Source organism: Pteronotus mesoamericanus, unplaced genomic scaffold, assembly GCF_021234165.1.
Source record: "Pteronotus mesoamericanus isolate MK-2021 breed Mesoamerican mustached bat unplaced genomic scaffold, CSHL_Meso_final contig_25, whole genome shotgun sequence".
NCBI classification, from domain to species: domain Eukaryota; kingdom Metazoa; phylum Chordata; class Mammalia; order Chiroptera; family Mormoopidae; genus Pteronotus; species Pteronotus mesoamericanus.
In genome coordinates, this window is record NW_026555105.1 from 35056731 (window position 1) to 35080990 (window position 24260).

The window sequence follows — 24260 nt, forward strand, 5'->3', positions numbered from 1 at the left end:
TTTGGAACACCTTCTTGCTGAGATGCCCTTATGCATCCAATAGTATGTGTATGGTTCTCCCTTTCTGCTGAGTCAATAAATCTAACACTGTTTAAAAAAAGTAGGTACATTCCTTGGGCGGAGCGGGGGGGCGGGTCTTTGCTAAAAGGTGATGATACTTTTCTGTTTGTTCCCTGGGAGAAGCTCAGTGGAGCCAGGGACTCCATAGTGGCCAGTCTTACAGTCAATGACCTGGGATACATGCAAATTAACCAGCTGTGAATAACAGCTCCACAAATGTGGAGGGGTGGCACTCAGTTCATAAGGATCCTATGCCTCTAATCTTCACCACCACGGACAAAAGCTCAACCTTGCTAAAATCATCAAAAAGCATTTCTACTTTTCAGATTACAATTTTACAGGTTGAATGACAGGCTGGTATTAGAGCAAGAGATGCCTCATAACTTCCAGAAATCACCATGAGTAAGAACACTCACATAATGTGAGTGTCTTTGCCCTCAGAAATCGATGTGCCCAACTGAGAAACTCACATTGTTCCACTTTATGCCCATGGGTGGGTGGGTGGTGCTCTTCGCTCTTCCCTGGCTCGTACAGCTCCCTCGCTGCTGCTGTTAGCGCCACCACCACTCCTACCATCTTCACCATCACCCTCTTACCACCGACCGTTTCTGTGTGATTTTTCTCTGTAGCTGATCTCATTTAATTCCCAGGTCAATTCCAGGAAGGTGGCGGTATTACTGATTCTTATTTTACAGGTAAGGAAACTGAAGCAGTGATAGCAAATAACTGCAAAGGAGCAGAACCAGAATTCAAGACCAGAATGATGCTCCAAGGCCCTCACTCTTACCTACCACATTACTTTTTATACTTTTGAATAATGCTTTAGCTCATGAGATGTAAATGAGGAAGAAAGAAAGAAGTGGCCTAGGGTTGCTGCATGCTCTAGTACTTTCAAGAAAACTTCCTAGAAATTTCTCAGGTTCAGTAATTCAGATAGGAAATTAATTTGCATAGAAATAATGTGACACCAACTGGAAAGATATGCTTTAAAATTAAAGCCATAAGCAATTGACATTCAGAACTTCTGATGAGACATGAAGTGAATACTTAAAAGTCAACAATTATCATAAACATTTCTTTAAACAAAAACTGGTAAGATTATAATGAAAGGTCATCCTTTCAGTCATGGTCAGAGATGAGGAACTACATGGAAGCATATGAAACTGCCGATATGCCTCCATTCTGACATACATTGGCAGTTCCTTATGATTCAACCTAATTAGCAGTAATGGTATCTGGTTTCAAATTTAGTAAAAAGAGCCTTTCTGCTCAAAGTAACAGCTTCATCTGCCAAACTTTGTCTCCTTGGCTGCTGTCTGGGTTTCAAGAAGGAATGTCACTCCTGGGAAGCGTTGCTGTCAGAGCCCTCTGACTGCCGGAGGGCAGGATCTGCCCACAACATGCACACTTACACTGAACCAATTCCAGCCAGCCACTTCGGCAGCAATAGCAAGATCTACCCACATTAGAAACGTTCAAAGATTCTATGGTGTGAATCTTTGAGTTGAGCTTAAGATGCAAATCAGTAATAGGCCAGGTTCTGGAAGAAGTGGCTCCACGTACATAGTTGGCCCAGTAACTTTGGGTGGAGCTGATGCAAGTTTATCAATAAGAGCGTTGGAGGCCCAGTTTATACTCCTTCATTTACCATCATCGTGTTCTCGCCCGCTCCTGCCTTTATCGGTGCAGCATGTTCAATATCACTGTCCTTGGGTCTCCAGCTTGCCACCACCACCACTGCCACACATACAACTACTATTCCCCTTAAAGTAAGTAAATCTCCACATCTCCAAGGTATCTCACAGGAGTTGGAAAATTCTGCTATTACCCATCATTTTTGCAAATCATTATTTGAACAGATTTAATCTGTATAACTTGGAAAATGCAAACATGGTATCTGTGTCTTTAATGTGAAAACATTTTATACTTTTTGGTGATAACCTCAAACACAAGGTCAAAATCTTGGAAATATTTTAATAGCAAGGGAGAGTAAAACAACTGAATGCTTAAAACCCTACTTTATACAGCTGACTCATGGTGAGAAGGCTTATAACATTACACTTCTGGGTTTTAAAAATTGTCAGATAATTCCTTCTGAGCACACACTATTTATACCAGTGTGTACCAGTGCAAATGTGTTCTAATGGAAACCACCTTTCTGTTTGTGTTTATGTATTAGGTTTTACCTCTGGATAATTTCATATGGGAATTAAAACATGTTCTTAGAGGGAAAGCAATGTCTCATTTATATTCCATAAATGCCTAGTACTATTTTCAGCATGTATCAGGAATTAAAGACATGTACAATGAATTAAATCATACAGGAAGTTCAGGGGAAGTAATTTTGTTAATTTTCACATAAAAATGTGAAGCTGAATTATGCTTTCTCCTTGAAAAAACCTATAATATTCTAAGATTTAACTATCAACATTAGATGAAATACACTTAACTTGAAATATAAGTGCCTATAACCATCAACATTAGATGAAATGCATTTAATTAAAAATGTAAATAAGTGCCTATTTCCATGAGGTATGGAATCCATTCTACGAAGGCCAATGCCACCGTTAAATAAGTCACAGGCAACAGAAGGGATGTTTGCATCAGTAGAGACATTAACATAGGACTTTGTTAATCAACAGTTGATGGGTAAGTGATTAAGTAGGAGATACTGAAAGAACAAACAAGGCACCAGGAATGAAAGATGGCCTTGAACTCTGCTTTGACACTGGAAGCTGGAAAGGAAAGATGCAAGTCACTCAAAGCTGTGCTCACAGATGCAGAGCACAAAAAAAAAAAACACCCTGTCTGCTGTGGCATAGCCAGGCAGCTGGGAATGAAAACAGTCTATTTTCTGTTGTTTATAAACTTGTTTTTATATACTATTATTCTCTCTGTTTTTGTTGTAGACAAGTCTAGATCACTGAGGCAGGTAAGGGTTAGGTAAAGAAAATCACTGCTAGTTCTACTGTTATTTTTAAATTTCTTGCATGATACAATCAAAGCTTTAAGAAGGCTTGAACAGCAGGCTCACCATGATAATCTTTCCCTTGCAGGCAAATTCTTCACTTGGATAATAAGGCCATGCCATCTTATGGGATGCTTTTCAGAAGCCTGAAGTGACCCATCCAAAGCTCAGTCTTCAGAGTTCTAGGCCCTCTTCAAACATGTTAATGCTGAAGTTTAACTCAAACACATGCCTATAAACATGGCCACACCCTGAAACTTTGCTGTCCTCAGAGCAGTTCTGTCCTGAAGATCTCAAAACTCTACAATGCCTCTCACAGACTGCAAACTCCAAGCCTTCCATTTCTCCATGCCCTCCACTTCTCTCCTTTGGCTCTCACTGCAATCTCCAGCCTCTGGAAGTTTTCGTAATCCTTGGTTCACTGGCATGAGGTGGACCCTTTGGCTGTCATCAGGAATGAAAATAATACCTACATTTTATGTAGCACTTCACAATTCAGAAATGACTCTTAGGCCTTCCCTTGTATGATTTTATCAACAATAGGTGTTGTTATTCCTCTTAAAGAAGCAGCAAAGGGGACTTTAGGAGGCCCTCTGAAAGCTTGCTGACACACTGTAGTGAGCTCTTTGTAACCTTACACTGTCTTGCCTCAATGGCTCATAATGGCAGAAGAGTAGCCAACGATTTAGGAAGGCCTGTGACCATGCCTCAGCACACACACTCAGTGCATTAGCATCAGATCCCAACCAAGCAAACAATTCTCTCCTGAAAAGAATACATACTATATATACTATATAAAGTGGCCCGCAGTGTGCATTGGCAATGAGGCCATCAGAAAAACAAGTTGTCTTGAACCAAAGGCCTACATGTAGCTGGCTCAGAAGACTAAGTTAAGATAAATAAAAAACAAAACACCTAACATAACTAAAATAGGTATGTGTCTTTTAGCTTCCAATTATCTTGAAAAAGTAATGATGCAATACTATCTTCAGTTAATTAATTCAATTTTTTTCCAGCAAACTTCATACCTTCATCTTGTCTTCATACCATCTGTCTATGGCGAATATTTAGTTCTCACCCACAACCTGCTTCCTAACCCTTAGAATAAAAGTAGCTCCTAAAAAACCAGAAAAACATTCTGCTAGACCACAGGGGGATAAGGACTTATATTTTAAATAAACTGATACTGTTACTTTATAATCTACTACTGCCATCTTCTGTGTCAATGAAGGAGCACCTTCACATTCATGGAACAAGGTAATAATGTTTAACAGGACTAATTCTCACTGGTCAATCAGATGGCAAATTTTCTACACACAGAGAAAGAAAAGCTTCATTCTGTTACCTCTAAGTGACTCCGTCTCTCAGCAATCACACGCTCATCCTTGTTTCCAAATAGTTTCTTTGGAGGGAATTCAAGGGTTGCAAGCTGAAACACATATTTTACAAGAGATGCATTAATAGCACATCTGTGACCTCTGGGCCATTATTAACCTACTATTTGGAATGTCTATCATGGGGTGAAAAGATGGGAGGCCCTGCCTTGCTTTGCCATCAATCAACTGTGTGACCTAAAACAGATCAGGCAAGGAAGGCTCCACAATAGTCAAATGAGAAGGCAAGACAACGGGAACTCAGATAAATGAGTCTCAATTTTTTGTTTCAGACAATATTAGACTCTTTGCCAGATAATGCTTCATAATTTTTATTTTCAAAACACAAGTTTGTTCTTCTTTTTGCCCCGTTTTTCTACTAGAATTCAATTATTTTTGTGTTGAGATGAGAATTGGGAAACTCAACTTCCACAACCACCTGAACATTTTGTACAACAGTCCTCAGACCACTGCTAAGGTTCCTTAAACATTCCATTTTGTTTTTTTCAACTACTACTGCAAATGAAGCCTGTCCCTGTAAAAAAAGGACATCTTATCAAATCTTTTCACCTACTTGCCTAAAGAAAGGTTCAGGATTTGTTTTAGCAGGTCTTATAATTTCACAGTTATTTTCCTTATGCTTATCTTCTTGCCAGTGTAAGAATCATAATAAAAAGGTAAGTTATATTTTAGACTCCAAGACAAGAAAGACTCTGTAATCTGATAAACACCTGACCAGTCAGTGCTGCTTTGGTTGAATGAACGCTAAGCAATATCATTGCTGGAGCTGATGGAAGTCACCATTTTCTTCCTTTCTCACTTCATGAGGTTTAGACAAATCTAGAGTCCAATGAAGCATTATCAAGAAAAAATTAACAACCTTTCTCCCATAATATATGTCTACAATATGGCATAAAATTCCTATTTTATACATATGCAAATACCCTTGTTGATTTAAATTTATATTATCACAGCGGAGTCGAAGATTAAGAACTAGCATATGTACATAGAGTACTTTAAATACTTAGTGTTAAAGTAGAACATACATAGAGCAAAATGCACATGTCCTAAGTGAAAAACCTGGTGAATTTTCAACATTTCAACACACTGCAACCAACACCCATATGGAGAAACAGAACATACCCAGCACCTCAGAAAGCTCCACACACATTCCCTCCTACCCCCTATGAAGGATGGCTGACTTCTAACAGCCTAGTTTAGTTTTTCCTATTTTTGAACTTCATGTAATAGTATCATACAGCATGAACTACCTGCATTGCTCTACCTGATATTTGTGAGTTCTATCCATGTTGTTATGTGCAGCAATAGTTTGTTCATCCTGTGGCTGTATAATATTTCATCATGTGAACGTTCCACCATTTAGTTCAGTCTCTTGTTATTCGGCTTTTGGTTAGTTTCCTGTTTTTAGCCATTAGGAATTGTGCTACTATAGAAATTTTTCTATAAGTCTTCAAATGAACATATGTAGGGTGGTCATACTCTTAGGAATAAAATTCTGGGTTATATGGTATGCAAGTCTTTATTTGTATTTGAAGTTATCAAATGGTTTTCCACAGTGGTTTTACTAAGGGACACACCACCAGCAGTGACTGAGAGATTCAGTAGCTCCAGATCCTTACTACACTTGGTACTGTGGTCTTTTTCATCTCAGCAATTCTGGAGGGCATGCAGTGATTTCTGCTGTGGTTCCAGGCTGCTTTACTTTAATGACTAAAGATGTTGAGAATCTTTTCACATGCTCATTCACCATGTGGTTAGTCATTTTGAGGAAGTGTCTGTTCAACTCTTGTCCATTTTTTTTTAGGGTAATCTACCTTTTTCTTATTAAGAATAATTCTTCATTTTAAAACTCTTCGTTGTCTTTGATTACTTTATAGTCCTTTTTTAAAGTTAATTGAAGTCAGGCAGATATCTGCTTCCTTCATATTCTGGGGCTCTTTCTACCAAAGCAGAAAAACCTTGGGCGGTGGGGTGTATAGCGCCTCTAACCCTTTCTTACCAATGTTCCAATTTCATTCCTGACATTCAACTTTAAAACCAGTGTGAGGTAAAGTAAAAGACCATGGGTACTGAGGTAAGACAGACCCAGCTTGAATCTTGGATTGGCTGCTAACTAGCTAACTACATATGTGTCAGGAAGCCTAACTATTCTCTCCTGAAAGTACTGCAGACAATACTACTAAACTTCACCAGGCTTCTGTGAAGGTTTAGTGAAGCGATGGTAAATGGACCTTGGCTCCTATTACTGTTTGTCAGAGATCTGGTAATGACTAAGAAAGCAGCATGTCACCTTTTCTTGAACCCTCTCCCCATCCCTGGACTGGTGATATGGCTTCAGGGAGCAAATAGTTTTCTGGAACCCTGGGATCACTGGCACAAACCCACTTCCCCTATGTTTCAGCTTAGAGAAGACAAGTAGACCAGAGCTTGCCATTTGGGCTTCATCCAGCCTCAATTTCTTCTTGTACATATGTTTCTCCTGCTCAATGCAGTGATGCTGAAAGCTTGGCAAGTGTGCTTTCACAGTTGGTTGTTTTTCATTTTCTTGTGTGGCTGATGAGGTGATGTGGTTTCTGTTGGGGGAATTCTATAGTCACACTTGTGTGCTCCTTCAGAAATGGTACACTAAAAGGACTTCTGGAGCTGAACTGGGAGGGAACCAAGCATTTAAATATCCTCATAGTAGACAGTAATACTCTATTTTGAGATGAAGGCTAATATTTTATAGTATTAATATTCACCCTATGAAATAACTACATATAAATTATGTATAATACTGTTGTTTAGATTTTAGGAAGAAAAGGACTTTAAATGGTTTTTAGGCACATAATCATAGGACTCTGATATTCAACTATCTAACTTTAGAGATGAACACAGGTCCAGAGTTAAGTGACTTAGAAAGATTCAAAGCCATGGATGGGATGGCAGACTCCAGACGAGGAATCAGAAGTAACTCCAGGTAAAGGGTATCTGCAGTGTACAGAAGAGCCCATTCTGAAGCCCTTGGGATCAGGATTCAGATGAAAGAATGTGAAAAATGATGCACAGCTGCTGCGCTATGATCAACAGTTCCAACAAGAGCTGTCAATGGAATCTCACTGAGGACCTGTACCCAACAAAGGAAGAGGAAACTGACAGGGGTTAGCAATAGCAGTGGGAATAACAGGAAAGGGGATGAGTCTAGAGGGAGGCTTCCAGAAGTCCGTCTTAGGATGTATAAGATTAGTTAGCTTTTATCAACTTATACCTCTCATAATAAAAGAAAAGAATAATGGTGGATATCCTTATACATATAGTCGGAGAGTTGAAGTGAGGGAGGAAAAACTGGGAGAAGCTGCCATGTGATTCATGATAGAAATGCATGCTGCTGAGTCCTATTGGTGGGGACTGAACACGAACAAACTAAAATAGAAAGGCAAGGCCACAAGGCAAAGTATAAATAGAAATATGGCCTCCACTAAAGTAATTATATTTACATCAGAAATAGCTTTCCAACTTTCTCCTTTTGGAAGAATGGGAACTACCTCCATTTCTCCTTTTTAGACACTCTTAGCAGTGCGGTTTACGCCTTGCTATCTATAAGCTCTTAGAGTGAACAAAATGAAATTTCCAATTTTGTAAGTTAAAAATGGTTGAATATCTGTAATTTCATCTGGTTAAGCCCTGTATAAAACTTTGACATTTTTAAGAAACCACCACGGCAAAGATATATTTCTACCTGCTTTACCTGAGAAGTGTAAATATTCTCATTTGATAGGTTATCAGTTGGTTATATCTAAACCATATTTGTTTGAAAGAATATTTCTTAGAAAGCATTTAAAATAATAAAAACTAAAAATAACCTAAAATACATATGATATTGAAATATTGTAGCTGACAAGTTGGGACTCCAGGGGAGGTAGCACAGGAAGCCATTTAGGGACTAATAGTTGCTGACATAGTGCATATAGATGCACTCAGCCATCTCAATTGGCCAGTCTTCCAGAAAGAAAAGACCATCATCGTCTTTACTTGGATTAGAGAAAAGAGGGCAGGAACTGCTGCTCCATTCTTGAAATAGTAGTATTATAAAAATCCTTAGAAGAGTTTAGACATAGTAAAGAGGCCTGAACTTTTTCTCCCCACAAATGCAAAGCAACTGCTTCATTTATTTTAAACAAGCAGCAAGAGCAGTCCTCTGTACATTTCAATTCTGGATTGTGAATAATTTAAACTGTAAAAAAAATTTTAAAAAATGGGCCATTTACCAAAATCAGAAGTACCACTGGTCAAGACAAATAATGTGTCTAGAGAGTCAAAATAAAAAAAAAATCTCTTTTACTTTGTTTAAAGTTCCTGTCTGAAAATTACTATTTGCAACAAATGAATACAAGAGGCTCACAGAAAGGGTGATGCAGAACTGCCCCTGGCTTTTCCCTCATGTCCTACATACATGAACATCTTTTAACTGCTTGGTTACTTTCTCAAGTATACAGAAATTTTAAAATCAATTATATAACCTGGATATTTTCATTTCTTCTCAAGTTCTTTATATTTACAAATTTTCATTTTTGTGGCCTCATTTCTTAATCTAGCAGATGGTCTAGATGACACTACACCTCTGAGATGTAGTGTCAGGAACAGTAAATTACAAACTGGGTGGAGAATAGACTCCTCTTTGATTTCTTTTGCAACCTGTGACAAAGGATATACAGTGTCCTATATTTCTAAAAATTAAAGTTCCTGAAGTTCTATATTCCTCACAATAAGTAAATTCTAAAGAGGCTCAGGTAAATATTTCTGATTCATACAAAATTATCAAAATATTCGGGATTCAGAAATGAGAGAACAGTAATGTTCTTTCTTTCTATAAGGTTTCATTTTCATAAAGAGCATGCACCATATTTCACCTTCTAACTTTTGTGGAGAGAGTCACATGTTGAAAAATGTGACAGCAATAAAATAATCTTTCCGGAAACCACAAAAACTGATGGAACAGCTCTGGTTAAAGATAGTAGAGCTTTCTTTTCTCTCTCCATCTCCTTCAAAAGCACCAAAACAACAAAAGAGAAGAAAAGCAAAGGGAACACCATCTCCAAACCAGGAAATGTCTTCCCACATCGCAGGCCAGGCAGCACCCATGGAAGGCCCTGTGGGAAGGGGGTGAGATGGGGGCTTCCGAGAGCCTCTCTTGCTTCACCTCCAGGCTGTAGCACCAGGAGCCCACGAGCTGTCCACCAAATTCAACCTGCAGACTCTCAGGCCTCCCACTATTCTGTAATTAAAGAGATGAAATCTGGGGACAAGGAAAATGTAGAGACACCCTCAGCCTCAGGAGGTGGCTGTGAGAGGAAGGACTCAGGGGAGCTCATACTATTGGACGGAGGAAAGGCCAGAGGGCAAGTATTGGCTTTATAGTCACAACCAGTAGTCCCACTGCCCTTTGGACCACCAAGAAATAAGAATGTGTCTCAAAATGAAGAAACAAAACTGGTGGAAGAAAATTCAGAAAAACTCCAGGTAAAAGTTATGGCATGTAGCAGTTCACCGACTTCCCCCTCCCCAGTATCTGTCCCCTCCTTGGCCCTGTGCTACACTGGTGTTTTCTCCTAACAACAAGTCCTCTTCACTTAAAGATGAAAAATAATTAGTAGCAACTCAAACTGGAACTTGAATAAAAAGGGTGGGGTGAGGAGGGTTGAATGAAATATGAGCAAAAGGCAGAAAAAGAACATATACTATAAGAAGGACTAGTCAAAGACAGCCAGAAAAAAATCATACAAAAAATTATTCATAGTCTTATAGAAATCATGTAAAATCTCTAAAAAAAGAGCCAAAATTAAAAAAAGTGATACGCAGGTTGAAAGAAGAAAGTACAAGGGGAAAAATGGGTGTAAAAGTGAGTTAGCTCTTAGAGAAACAGCTGATTCTAGGACTGGCAGAGGAACATATAAAATAAGCCCCAAGCATCTGTGGTGCCAGAAGTAAGGAGTTACTCAAAACCTAAAGCACCAACGGTGGAAATGTTATGAAGGAACACAGGTGACAACCCAGAGTTCCTAATGGCTAAACTATAACAATTTCAAAAACAAAATTAAAAAATAATAATATTGGCCTATAACCCAAAACACAATGATTGGATAAACAACTGAATAAAGAAAGAAATGAGGAAGAACAGACAAGCCTCCAATGCAGAAAAATTCTAAATAATTAATGGAGACACTTCACCCTCAAGGAAGTAGAACATATCTTCCTGTTACTAAAATGTGTGCTGTGCACAGTGACTGCCTCCAAAGAACATAGTATAGAAAGGGAGAAAACCAAGTAAATTTCAAGTGGAGAAACCTGAAAAAACCTGAGCCAGGTGATCAAGGTCAGGGTAGACAGAGAAAAGTCATACTGATCGTACATGTATCTTTACATGATGGGATGAGAATGGCACTTTACTTACCTCTGCGGTTTTCCTTCCCCAAACCCATAATTCTAATCTAATCATAAGGAAAACATCAGACAAATCTCAACTGAGGACATTCCATAAAATACCCAATCAGCATTCCTCAAAACTGTCAAAGTCATCAAAAACAAGGAAAGCATAAGAAACTGTCCCAGCCAAGAGGAGGCTAAGGAGACATAATGATTAAAAGTAATATTATGCCTTGAATGGGAACCTGAAACAAAAGACATCAGGTAAAAACTCAGGAAATCTAAAAAATATACTTTAGTTAATGATAACATATCAATAGTGGTTCACAATAACGCAGTAATCATTGTGACAAACTTACTATACTAATATAAGTTGTGAATAGCGGAAACCGGGTATGGGGTGTATGAACACTCTGAGCTAACGTCACTTTTTTTTTTTCTGTAAATCTAAAACTATTCGAGTAGAAGAGTAGAACTTCTGGTTTCTGATCTGATACTTGAGGAGCTTAGAAACCATTACTCCTGCCCTCACAACAACAACAACAAAAAAAGCTGAACAAACAAATTAAAACTCAACAACTCTTCCTAGATCCATCAGAGAATGGAGGTCATGGGGCAAACCACTGTTCCAAAACTGAAGAAGTAGACAGGAGGCGGCAGACAATCACAGCTTATCAGGTGAAGAAGACCCAGCTGGATCAGTACTGGTAGGAAGGGTTTAAATTGTAATTGGTGAATCGCTGGAAGCTCACTGTAGACTAGTAGCAGAGTCAAAAGCTGGGGGAGGGTTGCACTGGAAGGTGTTGGGGTGGTCTCCACACTTGCCTGAGTTTTACCTCCAAGAGTCTCACCATATTCTAATTGTGAAGATGGGAGAGAAATCCCCTCAGTTCTGGCAGGAGAAAAAAGTAACCATTCTGAAATATACCCAGAGCTCTCTAGTTTCCTTAACAAGGCTTGCCCTCAAGGGGAAACTCTTTTTACCAAAAGCTAACCCCTTTGGACTTTACCAAAGCCTAACTGAGCCACAGGAAGTTAAATGCCCCAAGTCTCACTCACTAAAAGCCTGGAACCTAGTCATAGGCCTATGGAGCACCTCTCCTTCCCCCACACCCCAACACCACATCATTAAGACTCCTGTATGACAACCAGGTATTATAGCTAGAATGACATTAACCCTTAGACTCTACTGAGGAAGTCCCTAGGAAACAAACTAAGAGGCACAGAGAAGAGACTGATGGTTGCCAGAGAAGTTAGGGCTGGGGGGGCTGGGTTAAAAAAGTGAATGAATTCAGAAGTACAAATTGGCAGCTACAAAACAATCATGGGGATGTAAAGTTCAGCACAGGAAATACAGTTAATGATACTGTGATAACTATGTATGGTAACAGGTGGGTACTGGAAATGTCAGGGGAAACACTGTAAAGTATATGATTGTCTACCCACTATGTTGTACACCTGAAACTAATACAAAATAACATTAATGTAAACTTTAATTGAAAAATAAAATTTAAAAAAAGAAGTCTCCCAGGAAAGCCAAAGACAACAAGAGAAACCAAAACATGGGTACTAGAGGAAATTTTAGCCTTTGAGACTCTACCTATAGCAAATAGCAAACACAGCCTGTATTCTAGCCAATTAGATATAAAACCTTATACTCACAGGACTATATACCTCAATTCCTTTTACCCAATACATCACATCTGGCTTTTACCAATAAATCACAAGGCATGGTGAAAGGCAAAAATATAATCTAAAACTATTCTAAAACAAAGTTGATTGAAAAAAGAAAAACTAGTTTCCATAAATGCCCCAGTAGAAGGAACAAAAGTAGAATGAAGACAATAACACAGATTACATGAAGTATGTAGAGAGAATAGAAACCCAAAATGAAATGCGCTTAGGGAAAGAAAGTGTGACCCAAAAAACGTTTATACCTAACCAAAGTGCCTTTAACATGTGCAGGCCACTGACAGACATTCTTGAGCAGGTAAGAACTCAGGTAAAGCACATCAAGTTGCAGTTTTCAAAAACACATTGCATGACTCAACCCAACCAAGAGACAGAACAATGTAAAGATCTAAGAAAGAAGAAACCATGGTAAAGTAAATAGTGCCTCTGTTTAAACCACAATTAAGATGGAATTATGTCTAATTTATGTATAAAAGAATGTGAATGCTATATATCTTGACAGTGTAAAAATAATGATATAAAATAATAATATAATTTAAAAATTTTGGGGACGGGAGTAAATAAAGTGTGCTAATGTTATCTTTGTTGGGAGAGTCAATTGATCATTTATAAATGGAAAATACAATTGATAGTTTATAAAATGAAAACTAGCAACTAACATACTCACATTTTTGTAATCTTTTTCTTAAGTCATATATTTTAGATATCTTAATATAGATTGTGGTTAAGAAACATTTAATTTGATGTTCAGCAATTTCTTCAGTGTTACTGTATATTCTTTTGCTTTTGTTAATGTTTTTAATTAAAATGGCATATCTACAATAAACACAGTGTTATTAAGCTATTTTGGTATTTATTTCTATTCTTCTTTTCCTTATTTTAATTTGTTATCATCTATATATCCATCCATTTATCTGGGTCTATTCGTTTAAGAATTTATAAGTAAAGTCCATTGCCCTTGCCAGGTGACTCAGTAGGTTGGAGCATCAATGCTGTACACCCAAAGGTTGTGGATTTGACTCCTGATCAGGGCACACACCTAGGTTATGGGTTCGATCCCTGGTCAGGAGCCTACAGGAGGCAACCAATCAATCGATGTTTCTCTCTCATATTGATGTATGTTTCTCTCTCTCTCTCTCTCTCTCTCTCTGTGCCCCTCTCTCTCTAAAATCACTAAATATATCCTCAGGTGAGGACTAAAAAAATAATAATGTCCATTAAATGATAACATTATACTTGTATTTAATGAAAGATTTTGGGTAATCTCTTGTTTTCTTCTTGTATTATGTGTAGTTTTTATAAAAGAGCATGTATCATTTTTATAAAAACAATAAAAAGTGAATTTTTTTTTACAAATCTAAGGAAACAGTAAAATTAATACTATATGTCTTTCCATTTTAATAACCCAGGTTTGGGGCAATCACATTTCAAGTCTCGGCTCAGCAAAGAACTGGTTGTATAATCTTTTAACAATGAATAAAGCCTCTCTAGTTCCTAGCTTTGTCATCTATTAAAATGAAAGAGTTGAACTAAAATGTTTAAGTTTCCTTTCAGCTTTGAAATTCTGTAACTCAGGTAATGATGATTAAAATCTCCCTATACTGAGTTAGAAGTAGTACTTTTGATACCATTGAGTTTACTTATTATCTTGGCTATATTGTTTTTGAGGAGTATACCTTACTTCCTATAAAATCTTCACAGCATTCTTATTTGAAGTAAGGCAAAGATGTATAGATGGAAAATAGAGCCCAATATAATAATAAAACATTAGCTTTCAAGAGGCTGCAGAATAGAAAAGGGACAGATACAAAGAGGAATGCAGTATACATGAGAATACCCTTAAAATGATACCTTTTCCTGCTATAGCCATTACCTTTACAGCAGGAGTGGGAAATGATGCAAAGATGTTTGAGCTCTTATGGGAAAATTGTACATTAAAATTAAAAATGATGACTGAGGTTAAATATATTGGATATTTGTGGGAGACACGATAGGCCTAGAGAACACTGGAAGAAAATTTAACAACAGCTCTATGGTCTACTTTGTATAATTATGAAATTTGATTATGCAGAATAAAACAGGAAACAAGTAAATGAGGAGTAAACTAGCACTTTGTTTGGCCTAAGAGAAACATAATGACAAGCTTATTCTGCAAATCAGTAAATAAAACACATTCTTAAGATAAAAGAACTGAAATAAAAGCCACTAGAAAAATATAATCAATAATTTTGGAGCTACTGATTTCCTGTGAAATTTGTCTTTCTCTTTTCAGTGCTTGTGAAGTCTAAAAACCCAAGTTATTATTTTGAGTATTCAATCAACAAGCCTCTAATGTTTAATTTGAACAACAGATCTACAGAATTATCAACAGAGTCAGAAAGGAGAATCAATAGTTGCTTACAACTAGCATAGGCATTTTATGGAATTATTCATGAATCTCAGTTTTTAGAAACTGAAAGCATTAAGTATCCATTCATTTATCCATCAAGTTAGCTAGCTATATGTATATTAGAAATATAGTCAACATTCTCTGCTGCTTTGTAATATTGCTTAATGATCTGAATGATCTTAGAGTGAAATTTCCATCTACAAGTTGGTTTTTCCTTTCCTGATTCTCAGTGAACTGATGCAGCCCAATTATCTTTTAAGAACTATCACACTCAAATCCTGACTTCAATGTTTATTACATTATAACAAGAGAGGTCACCTAGTTCCTGTCATCAAGAAGATAAACTAAATGTAATAGAAATGTTTTCTTTTATTAGAAGCCTTTCTCTCCTGGCTAAGTTCACTTCTGTTACGTTAGACAGACCCCATATTGAGTCCAGGTGGTCCTAGAGCAACAGACAGCACAAGTTTTGATAAATGACATTGTTATTCTTTTGGATATAAACAATGACAGCTCTAATATAGAAAAGAAATTAAATAGAACAACAAAAAGTCTTGCCTATCTTTTATGACTGTATAACAATTAAACAGCTAAAACTGGAATATAAATCACTGGAAGAAAACTGAGAATAAAAGTATGGAATCTTTACTACTCAAAACAATTGACTTGTGTTACCGCCTGATAAAAGTGTACTTTATTGTCATTCCTCATTTACTACGTATTTTCTTTACTTATGTAATACTTAACTGCCTAACTAGTAGCCAATTTTTAAAGATTAGAGGGAAAAATCCTACATGGCACTTTAACTGGTCAAACCCGCCACAACCTGTCTTTTGCAAGTAGATGCACCTGCACAATAACTGGCAGCGTTTGAAACATCCACACCCTGCAGGTTTGTGGCTGTAAATTCCAGCCACCCCAGCTTTTGAGAAATGCAAATAATGAAAACTCATCAAAGGGCTGCCATAATTCTCACAGCTGACTAGATGGAAGCATTTCTGACTACTCAAAATTAATAGCAGCTCCCAAGGCCTTATAAGAACAGCTGTCACTGAGAAATACACTCACAAGCAAATAAGCAATTCACCTCCAAGTTTGATTTGTTAGAGACATGAAGCAGCAACTCTTCTGGACAACCTAGGTGGATTATTAAAGGAGCACCTTTGATATAGTAACTTGAGCATACCACACAATATTTATGAATGCCTGCTATGGGCTTAGCCCAGAGCTTGGCACACACTGGCCTCTCATTAAATATCTACTGAATGAGTGAGCAAGGCAGAATTCTTTGCTGGGGGTCCATGTGGAGCAGCCAGCAATTACAACTAGGACACACCACTGACAGGAGCTGCTGTCCTGTTATCGCTGAAGTGCTAACCTTAGAGTCATCCTAGGTATAAAACCACAGTTGGAAATGTAGTTAGGATTGCACTGACTTTTTTATATTTGGTATAAAGGTTGCAACATCTCTACATACGAAGTCACTTCTCCCAAAGCTAGTGTCAATTTTATTTAGGCATAAGCCAGTGAGGATAGATTAGAGGACATTCATATATGTGGCAACAATTTATTAAGGTAAGATTTCTGATCAAGTGAGAATTTAATATTGCATTTTAAAAGAATAATTATGCAGTTCAACTAATTCAAATGCTTGTATTTTCCAACTCTTACTACGTTCATTGTCTCTTTCAGAAACTGAGATGTTACAGAAACCTGTCATTGTCATGACATTCAAAGAAAGAACCCAATTTCTAGTTGCCATCCATGGGATCTCGTTATTCAGCAGATTTGTACAGGGAATACGTTTTCTTCTCTTTGGTCACATTTGGAGCACTCTGAAAACTCCCTCTTTTTGAATGAAGTCATAGAGAGGGAAACTCATCCAAAAAGGACTAAGAATCAGGAGACATGAACCTTGTCTATGCCCCTCAAATTGATGTGACTTTTAATAAAACTCTCTGTGTATATGATTTCTCTTTCTAAAACGAAAAACTGTACTATCCATCTTTAAGTATTGATGTTTCATAGTATGCAAATAGTTTCAAAACATTGCTCTGAAGTTTCCTTCCTGGTTGCAGAGGGAAGACTAATGAAGTCTCTGTTTCACAGTCTTGGGTGATCAAAGAAACTATCAACAGGTTCCCATTGTCTAGGTTTAAACTAACCTGTCGTTAATTCTGACAAGATTATTTGTCACTGAAAATTACCTTCTAGGTTTGGTGACATATGATAATGAAAAATCAACTAATGCTCCCCAGGTAGCTAAGAAAGAATGGCAGGCAGTGTCTTAACCAGTGGTCCAGAGAACATCATTTTGGGGATATTTTTTCCCTAGCCCTGTACTCTCAGGCCCCACATCAGAGGTACTACATCAGAATTTCCTAGTGTATGGCCTGGGCCCACATATCTTGGAAAAGCTTCCCAGCTAATTCTGATGTTTTTTTGTGCCCCCATCCACCCTTGAAAAGCGATTTAAATACTGTTTATCAAGTGCAGAGAATGGTGTGACACAAATCAAACCATGAGATAGCTCGGCCTCTGATAACGCACCAGGTCAGGAAGCTGGCGGCATTCTATTTTTGCCTACATAGCTGTTTGCTATTTAAAAATTCAAGCAGGCTGAGGGCTTGATGCAGCTGAATTTATCTAAGGCTTACTGGATGTTCCCTGTGGCTATGGTTGGTAGCGTTACAATTTGGGTGGTGAGTGGATTTGCAATTTTTATATTAAATTTGGAATGCTGGTTACAAAACTGTTTTAAATGCATTTTCAGTGATGGATGATAAAAAGCTGTCCAAGACAAATATAAGACCAATGACCAGTTTCTTTTATTTCCCTTTTCTGGGGCTGCTTTGGGGAAATTACTTGGAAAATAATGAAAAGATGAGAAATGGTTCTATCAGCACAAACTGAAAGTCACATATACAAATTAAATAACCTCTTGCCTAATAATTTTCTTCAGTCTCACTGGAATTACTGGGCACCCAGACACTGCCAGATGAGAGAGAAAAGATTTGCTCTAACACAGCAATCTTTCATGTTTTACTTGAAGGCTTTCAAAATCTTTTCCCCTCAGCCCTGCAGGGAGAAGGAAGCCCTTGGGATGAGGCTGATGGAGGCCGACTGTGTTTGAAACTCAGGGACTCGAATGACATCCTAACTAAGTTATGATGCAGACTGGCAACGCGGCCTGTTCCACTCACTTATGTTCTCACCCCACACAGGCATTAAAAGTTCCCTTAGCATTTATTTTGTTTGTACATTTTAATACATAAAATAACCCATTTTCATGGTTAGAGTCCTCTTGACTCTAAGCAGACCAACACACACCTGCTTCAGGATCTCTTTCAGCCAAGATGATAAAAGGGCCCTCAACAATGGATTCCAATGCTTACCGGTTTCCACTCTCGAGAGAGGTAAGGTGCCCTTTGGGTTCTAGCACTCGGAAGGGTAGACTCCTTGTTAAATGTACTAAAATAAATTCCTCTAAAAGTTCTGACAGAGGTTGACATCTCAAAACTTCTCAGTGACCCTCTGATCTTCCAGCCCCATGTCCTACTGTATTAAACACATTGAGAGCCTACTAGGCACCCGTTCAAAAGAGGAGGAGGGGGAGAAGATGCACTAGGTGTTCACTATTGACTCTAGTAGTTGAAGGAGATGTGCTTTTAAAACAGTGTTTCTTTTCAGTTTCTTGATGAGCTATGTTTTTGGCTTAATGGATTCTCTATGATCTGCACTTTATAGACATTAACCATAATTAGTAACCCTGCCTCTTCCATTGAGGAAAGAGGACACAATGAGGCTTTGTACATGAGCACATACTTTTACTTATATTTAAAAGGATCATACTGATTTTAATAGAGTTTCACATAGATAAAGAGTACTGTGGAAATGATTTGCATGAAAAAAATTCAAAGATATGTTTTCTAGCAGATGCTGCATAATAACTCAGAGCGCCTTCAATAACATACTTTATCTGAGGCTCTTACAAGTTTTACAAACTAGCTGTGGCATTATCATAGTATAGACAAAGAATTTGAAAACACAGGATTTAATTTGATTAAGAGTCCATACAAGGTCGATGAAGGGGAACAGAAGGAAAGACAGAGGAGGGAATATTTTGTACAATATATGTCAGTATATCAAGACGACAAATTAATTCAAAACAAAAGGGAAACCTATTTAGAATCCAGAAGAAACTGCTAAAATTAAAGAAAATAAAGAAAAATAAAACAACAGTTTTAAAAACCTTGAACAATGCAGCATATCTGGTGAGAGCTCACAGCTCACTTACACAATGGCTCTGAAAACAGAATGAGCATAGCGCTTACATGTGATCCAAGATCATGGGCAGCCAATGTGTTCTTCTTTAGTTTTACAGAGGACAGAGAATTTAGGGATTTTTATTCTGAAATTTGTCACCATACAAAAATAGCAAACTAAATTTTTCTTTGGTTTCTGCCTTTCCTTGCCCTCACTCAATCTGGATGCCTGAGTTTCATAGGACACACTGGCTTCTTGCTGTTTCAATTCAAAAATTCATTTATCTTGTACTAACCCTAAGATCCCTCTATTTTCTTCACAGACATATGTTATATCTAATAATCAACAAGTTCTCCCTGTTTTAATTGGTTCACTACCCGAATGTACATAAAATGTCCCTGAGAGGGTCTTCACTTGATACTATTCTCCTTAAGGAAACACTATAGTAAATAATTAAGCAAATAATTGTGAGCAAATAGGGAGATTAGAAGATTTAGCTAAATTATGGTTAAGAAATCCTTAATACCTTCTCACTAATGGGGGTAAAGGCCCTAAGGGTTTTTGGCCTACCCAGTTTTTGTGTATTCTTTCTTATTCTTGGTTTTTTATAAATTAAATCTATCAATTTCTTCACAAAGATAGTCTGCACATATCGATCACAATACATGTAGATATCTTCAAGAATACCCCTAGAGAAGTAGTCGCAGCAAAAAAATCTAGGAACTATCCATAAGGTATATCCATCAAGAATATTCTGGAAACCTGATAAGGTGATACGTCAACTTTGTCACTAAGCACCATTGCTCACGGTAAAATGATAAAATTATAAATTTCTTGACAAATTGATCAATTGTTTGTGGCCTATCATAGGAACCCATAGCTTTAAGCTTCTCTGAGAGAGATGACTTATAACTCAGAATATGCCTTGTAGAGACTTTGAAAGTTCTACCCATGGAATTGTTCCCAAAGATACTGATTCTCTTGATGCACAGAATGCTCTTCCAGAGTAGTTCTCTAATCTGCCCCATGTGGATCTCAACTCCTCGCACCTAAGCTAATATCTGGAGGGAGGGGCAAAAAGAACAGCGCTGGCCAGCTTCAGGCACTGCATGCACTGGTGTGAGGACTGCTGTGTGTGCTGTGGGCACTGAGTAGGAGGCTGCGGGCACTGTGTGCACTGGCCAGGGCACTGCTGAGGACAGCTCTGGGCACTGCGTGGGCAGCTGCAGGCACTGCTGAAGAACAGTGATCTCTGTCTTGCATCCCTCCTGGTCACTTGATCTGAGAATGGTCTATGGGAATCCTGTGAGGCCAAATATCTAGCTGGACCCTAGAAAAGTGTACTTCAAATGATTACTTCTGAGGGTTAGATTAAAAGAAACTTTTACATTCAATGCATGTACCTTTGAAAATTTTCAGTCTTTTACCATAAACACGTAACTTATTATGTGGGAAAAAAATGAAAGAAAAAAATCTCCATAAAAGGAACTGTGGTATCAATCCCCACAAAACACATGGCTAACATTCCAGAAGGAAATGTGAATGAATAGGTACAATTTCAGACAAAGTTCCAAAAGATTACAAGCTATAACCAAAACTAAAGTTTTAAGGTGAACAAAGATTCTCTATCTTGGCAAGTGTATTACAAACTATATATTTTGTACTCAAGTGTGTTTTTTCAATATTTTTTCAGCTTAATTAAAATCTGGACTAGCACTTTTATGACTAGGTAAATTTAATATATATCATGAAAAAAAATGATCATCAACCATTGTGTTACCCTTGCAATTAAGAAAGCAAGAGTACTCTGTTTTCTACTACTTCCATAGAAATAATGAGCCCAATCTGATAAAGCAGCATGGTAAATAAAATATGTTCCGGTTTGGCTATGAAAAATTCACCCATGAGAGGAAATTCTCAGCATTCTTTTTTTTTTTCTCATTTTCACCAATAACTTTATTGATTTGGATATTTTGAATATGTCAGCTATTTCCCATGTTATATAACATTTATTGTTCTCAATTAATGTCTCAATTTGGTGGTTATCATCTTCCACTGGTATATCCAAACATGGAACATTGTCCAGTGAGAAATCTCCAGCATGAAACTCCACAAACCACTTCTGACAGTTCCATCAGTTATAGCACCTTCTTTATACACTGCACAAATCTTTTTTGCATTTCAGTTGCATTTTTACCCTTCTTGAAATAATAAGCACAATATGCTGAAAATATTGAGTATCTTCTTCCATCTTCAATATTAAAATGGCTGCACAAAAATTTACCAGTTTTCTAAGCTTTTTTTAAATACACACTGATATGACAGCTGTCACAATGCAATCTAACAAAATTATTTCAAATGAAGTTAAAGATAACAAAGCACTACTAGAGCCATCTTATGGAAAAAAGAAAACCAAAAACAAACTTGTTGACCAACCCAACACATAGAAAAGGTAGAAAAATATGATGAACAGCAAGTTCAAGAGAGTAACCACCAAAAGGAAGGGGGGGGATGGGATTAGGGAGTGTACTAAAGAGTCCTTAAAATAAAACTGTATTTTAAAAACAGTTTTGTTTTTCATAATGGGTAGTACGTATACATGTGACCATTACATTCTATTCTAAATTTTTTTTAATGTCTGAAACTTTTCTAATTAAAAACTGGTAATAACCAAAGTAAAATCTTCTTAAACAAATCCAGATGATCTGAAAGAAATAGGTACTACAGCCTATTTCTTTTTTTTCCTGCTTATTTTTTTGCTTTTATTATTTTTTAAATTTTATTTAAATTTATTTTTTCAAATACATTTGTCTCTGCCTCCCCCCCACCACTTTCCCTTGCCCCCTCTCTCCTTCCCTCCCTCAGCTCTTCCCCTTTGGTTTTGTCCATGAGTCTTTGCTATATGTTCCTTGACTTTCCCCTTCCCATCCTTGTCACCGCCCCCCCTCCTTCCCTCTTGTGTCTGTTGATTTCCTTTCAGTGTTGCTGATCTTATTTTCCTTGCATCTTTGTATTGTTGCTTAGGATCCACTTATAGGTGAGATCATATGATATGTGTCTTTCGCCCCCTGGCTTATTTCGCTTAGCATAATGCTCTCCAGTTCCATCCATGCTGTTGCGAAGTTTAGTAGTTCCTTTCTTCTTCTGCTGCGTAGTATTCCATTGTGTATATGTACCATTACTTTTTGATCCAGTCATCTACTGATGGGCATTTAGGTTGCTTCCAACACTTGGCTATTGTAAATAGTGCTGCTATGAATATTGGGGTGCATAGGTTCTTTTGTATTGGCGTTTTGGTATTCTTAGGGTATAGTCCCAGCAGGGGAATCACTGGATCAAAAGGCAGTTCCATTTTCAGCTTTTTGAGGAAATTCCACACTGCCTTCTACAGTGGTTGCACCAGTCTGCATTCCCACCAACAGTGGACTAGGGTTCCTTTTTCTCCACAGCCTCGCCAGCACCTGTTGTTTGTTGATCTGTTTATGATGGCCATTCTGACTGGTGTGAGGTGGTACCTCATGGTGGTTTTGATCTGCATTTCTCTGATGGCTGGTGATGCTGAGCATCCTTTCAAATGCCTCTGGGCCCTCTGTATCTCCTTGGAAAAGCGTCTGCCCAGGTCCTTTGCCCATTTTTTGATTGGATCATTTGTCTTCTTGGAGTGGAGTCTAATGAGTTCTTTATATATCTTGGAGATCAAACCTCTATCTGATGTATCATTAGAAAATATATTTTCCCATACGGTTGGCTCCCTTTTCACTTTGATGATGTTTTCTTTAGCCGTGCAGAAGCTCCTTATTTTGATGAGGTCCCACTTGTTTATTCTTTCCTTTATGTCCCTTGCTTTAGGAGACATATAAGTGAAAAAGTTGCTGCGTGGGATATCTGAGAGTTTCCTGCCAATGTTCTCCTCTAGGACTTTGATGGTGTTATGACTTACATTTATGTCTTTGATCCATCTTGAGTTTATTTTTGTGTATGGTGTCAGCTGATGATCCAATTTCAATTTTTTGCATGTAGCCGTCCAGCTCTCCCAACACCATTTGTTGAAGAGGCTATTATTGCTCCATTTTATGCTTCTGCCCCCTATGTCAAATATTAGATGCCCGTAGAGACTTGGGCTTATTTCTGGGCTTTCTATTCTGTTCCACTGGTCTATGGGTCTGTTCTTGTGCCAGTACCAGATTGTTTGAGTATAGTGGCTTTGTAGTAGAGTTTGATGTCTGGTATGGTGACCCCTCCTACTTTGTGTTTCTTTCTCAAAATTGCTGCGGCTATTCAGGGTCGTTTATGGTTCCATATACATTTTTGAAATGTCTGTTCTATTTCTGTAAAATACGTCATTGGTATCTTAATAGGGATTGCGCTGAATCTATAAATTGCTTCGGATAGTATGGACATTTTGAGGATATTAATTCTTCCAATCCATGAGCACGGTATATGCTTCCATTTATCTGTGTCTTCCTTAGTTTCTTTCTTTAATGTTGTATAGTTTTCTGTGTACAGGTCTTTTACGTCTTTGGTTAAATTTATGCCTAAGTACTTTATTTTTCTTGTTGCTATATCGAATGGTATTTTTTCTCTGATTTCTTCTTCTTCTATTGCATTGCTGGTGTACAAAAATGCCTTTGATTTCTGAATGTTGACTTTGTATCCTGCTGTTTTGCCAAATTCACTTATTAGGTTGAGGAGTTTTTTGGTAGAATCTACAGGGTTCTCTATGTACACTATCATGTCATCTGCAAACAATGATAGCTTTACTTCCTTCTTTCCTATTTGGATGCCTTTCATCGCTTTCTCTTGTCTGACCACTGTGGCTAGGACTTCCAATACGATGTTGAAAAGAAGCGGTGAGAGCGGACATCCTTGTCGTGTTCCCTATCTTAGTGGGAAAGCTTTCAGTTTTTGCCCACTGAGTATGATGTTGGCTGTAGGTTTTTCATATATGGCCTTTATTACGTTGAGGAATGCCCCATTTATTCCCATTTTGCTGAGTGTTTTGATCATAAATGGGTGCTGTACCTTGTCAAATGCTTTTTCTGCATCTATCGAGATGATCATGTGGTTTTTGTCTTTTCTTTTATTTATG

General features: G+C 37.7%; 1 protein-coding gene across 2 annotated transcripts in view; it reads right to left on the reverse strand.

The window, feature by feature from the left end:
- KIF16B (kinesin family member 16B) overlaps positions 1–24260 on the reverse strand; it is a 301193-nt gene that overhangs the window by 23374 nt on the left and 253559 nt on the right. For both annotated transcript variants that reach the window (XM_054574081.1, XM_054574080.1), the window contains one exon: positions 4374–4457. In XM_054574081.1, the coding sequence (XP_054430056.1) occupies positions 4374–4457 (84 nt within the window). The remainder of the gene's footprint in view (positions 1–4373; positions 4458–24260) is intronic.